Genomic DNA, 10,718 nt, shown 5'->3' with positions numbered 1-10,718 from the left:
ACACCCCACAGACAGCTCTCCCAGCGGGACTGAGCCAGAGTGGGGTCCCCCCCACCTCCCAGACGCCCCCACAGACAGCTCTCCCAGCGGGACTGAGCCAGAGCGGGTCCCCCCCATGCTCGCCTCCCAGACGCCCCCAGACAGCTCTCCCAGCGGGACTGACCCAGAGCGGGTCCCCCCCCCCCCGCCTCCCAGACACCCCACAGACAGCTCTCCCAGCGGGACTGAGCCAGAGTGTGGTCCCCCCGCCTCCCAGACGCCCCCACAGACAGCTCTCCCAGCGGGACTGAGCCAGAGTGTGGTCCCCCCGCCTCCCAGACACCCCACAGACAGCTCTCCCAGGGGACTGAGCCAGAGTGGGGTCCCCCCCCCCACCTCCCAGACGCCCCCACAGACAGCTCTCCCAGCGGGACTGAGCCAGAGCGCCCCCCCCCCCGCCTCCCAGACACCCCACAGACAGCTCTCCCAGCGGGACTGAGCCAGAGTGGGGTCCCCCCCACCTCCCAGACGCCCCCACAGACAGCTCTCCCAGCGGGACTGAGCCAGAGCGGGTCCCCCCCCCCCCGCCTCCCAGACACCCCACAGACAGCTCTCCCAGCGGGACTGAGCCAGAGTGTGGTCCCCCCGCCTCCCAGACGCCCCCACAGACAGCTCTCCCAGCGGGACTGAGCCAGAGTGTGGTCCCCCCGCCTCCCAGACACCCCACAGACAGCTCTCCCAGGGGGACTGAGCCAGAGTGTGGTCCCCCCGCCTCCCAGACGCCCCCACAGACAGCTCTCCCAGCGGGACTGAGCCAGAGTGTGGTCCCCCCGCCTCCCAGACACCCCACAGACAGCTCTCCCAGGGGGACTGAGCCAGAGTGGGGTCCCCCCCCGCCTCCCAGACGCCCCCACAGACAGCTCTCCCAGCGGGACTGAGCCAGAGTGGGGTCCCCCCCCGCCTCCCAGACGCCCCCACAGACAGCTCTCCCAGCGGGACTGAGCCAGAGCGGGTCCCCCCGCCTCCCAGACACCCCACAGACAGCTCTCTCAGCGGGACTGAGCCAGAACGGCCGCCTCCCAGACGCCCCCAGACAGCTCTCCCAGCGGGACTGAGCCAGAGTGGGGTCCCCCGCCTCCCACAACCCTTTCTGGAACTGAAGGGCGTAGTGCAGGTCATCTGGTGAGTGCGGCCGAAGCTCACCTCTGTTGTCTCACCCTCAAATTAGGTCCACTCCCCTTGATGCCGTCAGGTGAGGCAGTCCGTGTAGAACTGACAGGCTGGTGTCCTGTTCCCCTCGGGGCTCCCGGGCTGGCTCTCCCCGCCCAGGTGGCGAGGCAGGTGCAGTCGGATCAGAGAGGAGCTCAGAGACCCTGGTGTCCGAGTCCCTGCCATGCCCCCTCTCCGCTGGTGTCCGCGTCCCTGCCATGCCCCCTCCCCCACTGGTGTCTGAGTCCCTGCCACGCCCCCTCCCCGCTGGTGTCTGAGTCCCTGCCACGCCCCCTCCCCGCTGGTGTCTGAGTCCCTGCCACGCCCCCTCCGCCACTGGTGTCTGAGTCCCTGCCACGCCCCCTCCGCCACTGGTGTCTGAGTCCCTGCCATGCCCCCTCCCCCACTGGTGTCTGAGTCCCTGCCACGCCCCCTCTCCCCCCCCCCCCGTGGTGTCCGGGTCCCTGCCACGCCGCCTCCCCCCCCCGCTGGTGTCCGAGTCCCTGCCACGCCCCCTCCCCGCTGGTGTCCGGGTCCCTGCCACGCCCCCTCCCCGCTGGTGTCCGGGTCCCTGCCACGCCCCCTCCCCCGCTGGTGTCCGTGTCCCTGCCACGCCCCCTCCCCGCTGGTGTCCGGGTTCCTGCCACGCCCCCTCCCCCCGCTGGTGTCTGAGTCCCTGCCACGCCCCCTCCCCCGCTGGTGTCTGAGTCCCTGCCACGCCCCCTCCCCCGCTGGTGTCCGGGTTCCTGCCACGCCCCCTCCCCCGCTGGTGTCTGAGTCCCTGCCACGCCCCCTCCCCGCTGGTGTCCGGGTTCCTGCCACGCCCCCTCCCCGCTGGTGTCTGAGTCCCTGCCACGCCCCCTCCCCGCTGGTGTCTGAGTCCCTGCCACGCCCCCTCCCTGCTGGTGTCCAAGTCCCTGCCACGCCCCCACCCCGCTGGTGTCCGCGTCCCTGCCACGCCCCCTCCCCGCCTCCCCGCCTGGACCCTGACGTCCCGCCTCCTTCCAGGTGCCCACTGGCTGGTGATGACGTTCTGGCTTGTGGCCCAGCAGAGTGACGTCGTGGACAGCACCTGCCACTGGAGGCTGTTCAACGTGCTCGCGGGGGCCGTGTACATCCTCTGCTACCTCAACTTCTGGGACCGCCCCTCCGGGAGCAGGATGGCCGCGTTCTACACGGCAAGTGGTGCAGACGGTTAATCCTTACTTGTACTAGGCAGGTGGCGCCCGGTGTGCAGGCAGCTGGCTTTGCCTGTGCGTGAGCGTGTGTTTCAGAGGGAACAGCTCCGTTTCCGGGGGAAATGCTGGAAGGAATCACTGACTTGAACAGAGAGGCTGGCCTCTGGAAAGAGTAACATCGGCCCGTTATTGTCACGTGTTGACTGTAGCAGGAACTGGGGGGTGTCCGGGGATGTGTTGCAGCCGCTCTGGGCGCCAGCCCACCTGATAGATATGATCACAACTGGACCAGGTGGTACACGCAGTGTCCTTGTGAGGCGGCTCGTCACTGCGTTCCGGCCACGGTCCCGATCGTGTGCGGAACTGGAAGGTGATGCGGCACCTGCCCGCGGGCTGGTCCTCAGCCAGCGCGGGAGACCAGCTGTTTACACCCAAACAACCAAAAAGAAAAGGCAGAGTGCGGGTGAACGCTGGGAGGGAAAGGGTGTCCGAAGCCCACGCCCCGCTGGGTGACCAGAGAGGTTTCCGACCAGCAGGGGAACTGCAGTGAGCCCAGGGGAGAAAACACAGCCCGCTGCCTCAGAGCCCAGGCTCCACCGGTGACTGTCCCCAGCTGGGGTGGCCCAGAGTGCTCGCTCTCAGAGCTCACTCTCGTTCACTTCGGGCACAAGGCCACCCACAGCCTCGCCGTGGCAGTTACAGAGAACCCGCCTTTGTGGGGTCCCTGGGAAGGTTAAATAAAATGATAAACAACTTGGCACGAAACAACCAACAAGTAGTGGCCGTTACTAATAATAAAATACGGAGAGACATGTGGCACTCCAGGACAGAGCCGTGAGCCGATGGGAGAGGCTGGCGACGCCGCTCCTGGCCGGGGAGGTGGGCAGTGTGGTCACCTCCTGTTCCAGGCGAGCACCCTAGCATCAGTGACCCCCAGGCCGTGAGTCCGACAGACACCAGAGGACCTGCGATGATGGGCAAGTCACGGAGCCTCAGCCAGCATCCGTTTCCACCCGCCTCACGGGGTGAGGATGGATTTGTTGCGTGAGGCGGGGTCCCCACCCGGCGCCCTGCGGGTGGCAGCGCCCCAGCCCGCGTGCACGCGCCCATGAATAAAGCAGAGGAACGATTCTGTCGTCCGTTGGCAGAAGCAGTTTCTTCACCTGCCGGGTCCCAGCCACGTGTGCCCGGAAACGCAGGAGCTGGACGAGGCAAAGTCGCGCACCTGCGGCTCTGGTTGGTTTGTTTTGGTCACCGGCATACCTTGGTTGCCATAGCGACTCTCGGGCGTTTTAGAGGCTGTTGCATGTTGCAGAGGGAAAAGCACGTCATGGCTTCGTGCGGTCACCATCACCATTACCGGATTTCTGGGTGAAAGGCGGCTGCGTGGGAAGCCCGGAGTCAGACACTCCCGAGGTCCGGGGTGGGGTCCGCCGCGGTGGCCGGACGCCTGCAGGTGACACAGGCCGGCCGGAGTGCCCTTCGCTGTTGGAATCACGGGGCGTGGGGGCGTGACAGTCCCCACCGGAGCCGGGGAAGTGGACTCACGGAGGTGGAGTGGCGTGTCCAGGGTCACACGGCTGGCGGGGGACGCTGCCCAGGCCACGCCCGGGTCTCCTGCCAACACCCTTGTCACGTGGTCCTCCCACAGACTGCCTCGTCCCTGACGGGCACTTCCCTGGTAGAGAGACGTGAGCCCTTGACCCCAAAAGAAAGTTGCGCCTTTGGGGCGTCAACTGTGTTGTGTTGGCAAAGAAAGAGTCAAAGCCGTTGGTTGCCGGGGAGGAGGAAAGAAGGAAGGTCTAACAGCCAGAAGGCCACAGGGTCCACTTTCTAAGGGGGAATGGGCCTGGGGCTGCTTGAAGTAGCTCTGGGTGTTTTTTTTAGTGGCTAATTAAAATTTCCATTATTTGCTCAAATTGGATTGTTAAGCAGCTCCTAATAACGTTTTTAATTCTCTCTTTATTTGACTCTGCTGAAGTCGCAGCAGCGCCAGTGAATGACCATGCAAAGCGTCCAAAGCCTCCCGGCACCACAGGATGACAATTTAGTGGGGTTTTTTTAATGTCTCATACACAGTACATATTTCAGTATATCACCTTTGAATTATGTCTCGTTTGTTTAATTATTTTAAGAAATATATTTTAATATTTGAAAACTGGAAAGCAAAGTCAATAAGCCGCCCGGCAGGAGGAACAAGGAGCCTTCTGTCGGAGCTGCCCCGTGGGGTCACCCAGGAGAGGCCTCTGTTCGGCCACCAGCGCTGCTCCCTCTGCTGCCCCCTGGTGGCCATAGATCAAATTTACCTTGAAAGTTGGTGACTCGAGCTTACTGGAATTGACTGGCACTACGAGTTCTGCAAATACGTGTAATTATTGTGTTAAAGAGAAAGCATGCGGGCAGACAATTCCCATGAGCCTGTGAGAGATGTAAACTAGGAGATGAAGCCTCCTGTCGCAGCCCCACCTGACTCATGGACAGGGGCCACGGGAAGCCAGGTGGGCAGCGTCCCTCCCTGCCTTCCGGGGTGTTCTTGACTCTGCAGACGTGGCCATGAGCGGCTCTGAAGACAGGGACAGGCCCGCTTTGCCGGAGAAGCTCTGGGACCCAGACCCCGTCTGCAGAGGGGCTCAACCCCAGGGGCACCCCCCTGGGCACCAAGCCTTCCCCGCGGAAGGAAGCCGCCGTGCAGAACTGTGGGACAGGCGCGTCCCCCGGGCCATGGGCCCCTGACCAGGGAGCTGACTGTCCCTTTGTTCCCCAGATGATGCTGCTGGAGAACACCATCCTGCTGCTCTTGGCCACTGACTTCCTCCAGGGGGCGCCGTGGACCAGCCTGTGGGCCGCAGCCGGAGTCCTATCGGGATTTCTGATTGGTGAGGACCCAGTGGGCCGTCCTGCGGTCTCCCTCCCTCCCCCAGCTGTCAAGAGGGACGCGTTTCCTACTGGTGCACAGGTGAAAGCCAGCAGGGAGGGGGGAGGGAGACTACAGAGAGCTGGCCCAGGTGCGCCCCGGTGTGCTCACTCACCTGGTCTGCCTGGAGCAGCAGTCCTTCCCTGGGGTGGGGCTGCCAGCTGGGTGTCTAACCACTCCCGTCCTGTTCGGGTGGGTGTGCAAACGCCCTCCCCGCCGGCTCCAGGTATCTGCAGGCTCTGACTCAGAACCGCGTGTCCCACACCGCCCCTAAGCTGTGCCCTGCGCCCCGATTCCCACCAGTCTGGCTCCAGGGGGGGGTATTTTCTTTCTCAGCATGCTGACCCCGGGCACGGGGAGCAGGAGCACAGCCGAGGGGCGGCAGTAGCAGCTCAGACGGCCAGAGGGGCTCACAGCCAGGCCTGCGGTCCTCCCCGCCTTCCTGGAACTGCCCGAACCTGAGCCCCCCCCCCAGGGTCAGGAGCTGTCCCCAGCAGATGGGTGTTGCCCGGATAATAGTCGCAGGGACACAGGCCTTCAGTCAGCAGCTCCGCCTCTCACCCTGAGCTCCTGCGACACACATCTATTAAGCACCTACTGCATGCCACGACACACATTTATTAAGCACCTACTGCATGCCGCCTGGGGGCTGCAACCCAGAACCCCGCAGCCGCCCGAGAGTGTCCGTCTTCACAGAATCTGCGTGTTAGGGCTGCGTGATCCGGGGTCGCGTTCCCTTTCTTGGCCTTGTGGGGGGGCAGGGGGGGGTCTCATTGTAAAAGGGTGACAACAGCTCCCTCAGCAGCCGATCATCAGAGTGGAGAACAATGTGCAGAAATGGTTTGATCCGTGCTTCTGGCACTAAGTCCCATAGAAATTCAGCCTCCATCCCCCCACATGAAGCGTGGCTCCCTCCCCCCCTCATCCCATAAGGACGGTTCTCGGAGAGGGGGCGAGGGGGTCCGGCTGGGCTCCTTCTGGCCCGGCCTGGCCCCTGCGAAGCCTCCCCCACACGATTCCAGCTTCCACGCTGTTTATAAGGAGCGGCCTGAGCCGGGGCCCGCGGTCCAGTCCAACAGGAAACTGGAAACGACGTGGGAGGCTGCTGGAACGCTCTGTTAGAGAAGTTACCGCCGTAGTCAACACTCGGATCCAAATAAATGAACCCGACAACAATGTGATTAAGATGTTTATGCACAAAGGAAGTGTTGTTGCTGCTCATGGAACTTCCTGGACCCGGGCTTTTGGGAGCTGTGCTGAACCTCCTTGGGTCCTGTTGTGGAAGGTTCTTCCTTGACCTCGCAGGCCCGGCCTGGGACTCCGTCCACCGTGTGTGGGTGGTTGAACTCTGAGTACTCGATCCAGTTCTTGAAGGTAGAGGAGTATTGCTAACAGTCTCCTGCACGGCGTGCATGCACGCACGCACGCACTCAGACACGCATGGGCGCCCACACACGTCTGCAGCGCTCAGCTGGGAGGCTCCCTCCGAAATGAAGGATTTAAACTTTGTTATTATGTGGTTAAATTTAGAAATATCTGCAGCTTAGGGAAGCTGGAAGCAACATAAATCCCCCCGCACCCCCCTCCCCAACTGTCCGGTCCTGATGCTCCAACAGTCCTGGTTTTCTAGTCCAAATTCCAGTGTTCCACTCGAAACCCCTGAGCCGGGGACTCTGGGAGCCCCGAGGAGGGGGACTCTGGGAGCCCCGAGGAGGGTGCAGGACTTCGCAGGACGTAACCTGGTGCCCCCCCCTTCTTTTCCAGGCAGCGTCTCACTGGTCGTTTATTACAGTCTGCTGCACCCCAAATCCACAGACATCTGGCGGGGCTTTCTAGGGAGGACCTGTGGCGTTGCAGAGGGTGACAAAGCAGAGAGAGAGCCTTCTCCCCGGGCCACCGTGCTCGCCGACGAGAGGCCGGAGGGCCCAGGCGCGGGCCAAGGGCAAGGCTGGGAGCCAGCACATCTGGGGACGCCCGCCAGCCCGCAGTGGGGACCCCCGGCGCTGGGACAAGAAAGCCAGGTGGCCGGGGAGGACTCTTTCCTCAGCCACCACCACTGGCTGCTGGTGAAACTCGCCCTCAAAACGGGCAACCTGTCTAAGATCAATGCCGCCTTTGGGGACCAAGCCGGCTGCCTCTGTGCCCCCCCTTGGGGGTGGAGCCAGCAGGACACCTGGAAGGGGAGGTGGTCGTGCTCCCAGCCAGAGCTCCCCTCGTGCCCCCCGGATCCTCTGACCTCAGAGAAAGGCTCTGAGTGTCAAGGTGACTCGAGTTATGTCTCTCTGGACAGTGATGACTGTGTCCAAGCTCCTGTTCGGACGCCGTCGGCCACCCAGCAGGAGGGTGGCCTGGAAGAAGACCTCGGGGGTCTTTCCAGGGAGCAGCAGAGGGGCGGGGAGGAGCAGGGGAGCTCCACCCTGTACTTCAGCGCCACGGCGGAAGGGGCCGCGTCCTGGCACCGGGAGAGCGGGCGGGCAACCCCGCAGACCCCGGGGACGGGCAGCCCTGCCTCCCCGTGGCCGGCCACCAGGCCCTCTCCGGTCACCACGGCCAACATCAGCCCCATCCTGGGCAGGGGCCCCGCGGGAAGGGCCCGCCCCCACGCCGGCTCCCCCGGCAGAGCACCGGGCAGCTCCGAGCCTGGGGAGCAGCAGGCGCCCGCAGGGGACCCGCAAGGTGGTCCTGCCACCGCTGGCGCACGGGGGTCACCGTCAAAGGCGAGCCAGAGGCCCGCTGATGAGCCCCGCCTCACGTCCACCCCCAAACCTGAGTCCACTCGGGGCTGCCGCTGGAAGGACGGACGGAAGGCCGAGAGGAGTTTCTTCGTGTGACCGGTCACGGCGGGATGGGATGAGAAGCTGGTCCCTGGGCGTCGGAATAGGAGAGATCCCCCTTCTGACCCCGCACCCTGGCATTGTGTAGCACTGCAGCCCTCTGAAAAACAAGGGGGCCACAGACTGTGCTAGGATGCCCTGTGGACCCCGCCTGCCACACACACGCGTGGGATGAGGACAGAGCTGCCAGTCAAAATTGCCGGCTGCTTTTTATGAATGCGACGACCCCTATTCTGTTACATTTTTTGTTGTGGCTTCTGAGGTGGGACCCAGAGTCCTGTTTCATTCTGGGTCCCTGTTCCCGTCAGCTTCTCCTGCTGCTAGTGATTACTCATCTCTCTCCGTACAAAACTGCGTTCTAACCACATTATTTCACGGAAAGCGTGGCCAGATCGTGTGAGCCCCTTCTGGAAGTGGGTGTGAAACGCGTGCTCCTTGTCATCAGCCTGACGGAAGACGCGGTGTCGCTCTGCGATCCTGGTGACCTCTCTGGCAGAGCCGAACGGACACCTTCCAGCGAAAACACAGCCCCCCTCCCCACTGGCCACTGCTTCTCCACCCTTCCCCCTCCTCCTTCTCTCCCTCTATCTATCTCTCTCTTCTCCTCCTGCAGCCAAGGCTTCTTTGGAGTAATTTGGCCCCGGGCACTGAGGATGGCTCCATGGCCTCCACCTCAGGCACTGAAATAGTTTGGTTGCTGAGCAATGCAGCGGTGGTCCCAGATGGGCAGAGCGTCGCCCCCTAGTAGGCTTGCTGGGTGGATCCTGGCCTGGGCGCATGTGGGAGTCTGTCTCTGCCTCCTCCTCTCACCAAATAAATAAATAAGTAAATAAGTAAATCCAACCACGCGAAGTCCCCCCTCCAAACACCATCCCATGGGGGGCAGCACATGAAGTCCGGGTGACACGTCCCAGGCTGCGGCAGTGCCCGTCCTGGTAAAGGGCCTCCGTGTCCCGGGAGGCAGAGAGAGGAGCAGACAGGGACTCTGCTCACTGTTTTCAGACTCCCCAGCCCTGGATCCGGTTGGCAGGGCCGGGAGCCTCTCCGCCCCCTCCCTGTGTGCAGAGTTCGTACAGACCAGGCACTGAACGGAGAGAGACCGAGGCACGTCCTTGCTGTGAGGGGGCCCAGGACCGGCCCCTCCCTGTGTGCGGAGTTCGTACAGACCAGGCACTGAACGGAGAGAGACCGAGGCACGTCCTTGCTGTGAGGGGGCCCAGGACCGGCCCCTCCCTGTGTGCGGAGTACGTACAGACCAGGCACTGAACCGAGAGAGACCGAGGCACGTCCTTGCTGTGAGGGGGCCCAGGACCGGCCCGGGCCCCTGCACGGCCTGCTCCCGTCACACATCCAGCGAGTGGCTGTCCCCCGGAACTCCGCTGCCTGGGGGTGAGCTGCCCCAAGGGCGTGCGTCTCTTGTCCGCCCGCCGTCCTTGATTTTCTGAAGGCTCCCTCTCTGCCCCGCTGCCCACGGAGCTCCTGGGGGCAGCCAAGGGGCCCGAGGGCCCTGGACACTGCGGAGTCCCCGCGTGGACGTCACGGCTGTCTCCAGCCCAGCAGCACGGCCGCAGGAAGGCGGGGCTGATGTCCGTCTGAGTTTCCTCGTGGACCGCACCTGCGTGGGGTGGGCTGTGTGTGCCGCTGGCGGTGCGGCCGGCGCGCGTGGCCTGGCGTGAGGGATGTGAGGGGTGTGGGGACGGCTGGTGGCAGCAGCGGAGGGGAGGTCCAGAGAGGGAGCCCCTTGAATGGGGCACTGTGGGGGCAGCTCCCCCGTCCGCCTCCGAGGTCCTCCTCCCCGCACCCTCTCCTGGGGAGGGCAGAGGGGAGAGGTTCGCAGAGGCGGTCAGGCTGGGGGGGGTGCAGAGGGGAGAGGTTCGCAGAGGCGGTCAGGCACGGGGGGGGCAGAGGGGAGAGGTTCGCAGAGGCGGTCAGGCACGGGGGGGGCAGAGGGGAGAGGTTCGCAGAGGCGGTCGGGGGGGGCAGAGGGGAGAGGTTCGCAGAGGCGGTCAGGCGGGGGGGGCAGAGGGGAGAGGTTCGCAGAGGCGGTCAGGCGGGGGGGGCAGAGGGGAGAGGTTCGCAGAGGCGGTCAGGCGGGGGGGGCAGAGGGGAGAGGTTCGCAGAGGCGGTCAGGCTGGGGGGGGGCAGAGGGGAGAGGTTCGCAGAGGCGGTCAGGCAGGGGGGGGCAGAGGGGAGAGGTTCGCAGAGGCGGTCAGGCGGGGGGGGGGCAGAGGGGAGAGGTTCGCAGAGGCGGTCGGGGGGGGGCAGAGGGGAGAGGTTCGCAGAGGCGGTCAGGCTGGGGGTGCAGAGGGGAGAGGTTCGCAGAGGCGGTCAGGCGGGGGGGGCAGAGGGGAGAGGTTCGCAGAGGCGGTCAGGCGGGGGGGGGCAGAGGGGAGAGGTTCGCAGAGGCGGTCGGGGGGGGGCAGAGGGGAGAGGTTCGCAGAGGCGGTCAGGCGGGGGGGGCAGAGGGGAGAGGTTCGCAGAGGCGGTCAGGCGGGGGGGGCAGAGGGGAGAGGTTCGCAGAGGCGGTCAGGCTGGGGGGGGGCAGAGGGGAGAGGTTCGCAGAGGCGGTCAGGCAGGGGGGGCAGAGGGGAGAGGTTCGCAGAG

At 64.6% G+C, this 10,718-nt stretch overlaps 1 protein-coding gene across 1 annotated transcript in view; it reads left to right on the top strand.

The window, feature by feature from the left end:
- XKR5 (XK related 5) overlaps positions 1-8,582 on the top strand; it is a 16,464-nt gene extending 7,882 nt beyond the window's left edge. The window contains exons 5-7 of the mRNA XM_066383509.1: positions 2,090-2,366; positions 5,131-5,242; positions 7,045-8,582. Of these exons, the coding sequence (XP_066239606.1) occupies positions 2,090-2,366; positions 5,131-5,242; positions 7,045-8,111 (1,456 nt within the window). The 3' untranslated portion in view covers positions 8,112-8,582. The remainder of the gene's footprint in view (positions 1-2,089; positions 2,367-5,130; positions 5,243-7,044) is intronic.
- Positions 8,583-10,718: the final 2,136 nt, after the last annotated feature.

This window comes from Saccopteryx leptura, chromosome 4 (genome assembly GCF_036850995.1).
Source record: "Saccopteryx leptura isolate mSacLep1 chromosome 4, mSacLep1_pri_phased_curated, whole genome shotgun sequence".
NCBI classification, from domain to species: domain Eukaryota; kingdom Metazoa; phylum Chordata; class Mammalia; order Chiroptera; family Emballonuridae; genus Saccopteryx; species Saccopteryx leptura.
The sequence above is the reverse complement of the archived record's forward strand: the minus strand, read 5'-3'. Positions and strand labels throughout refer to the sequence as shown.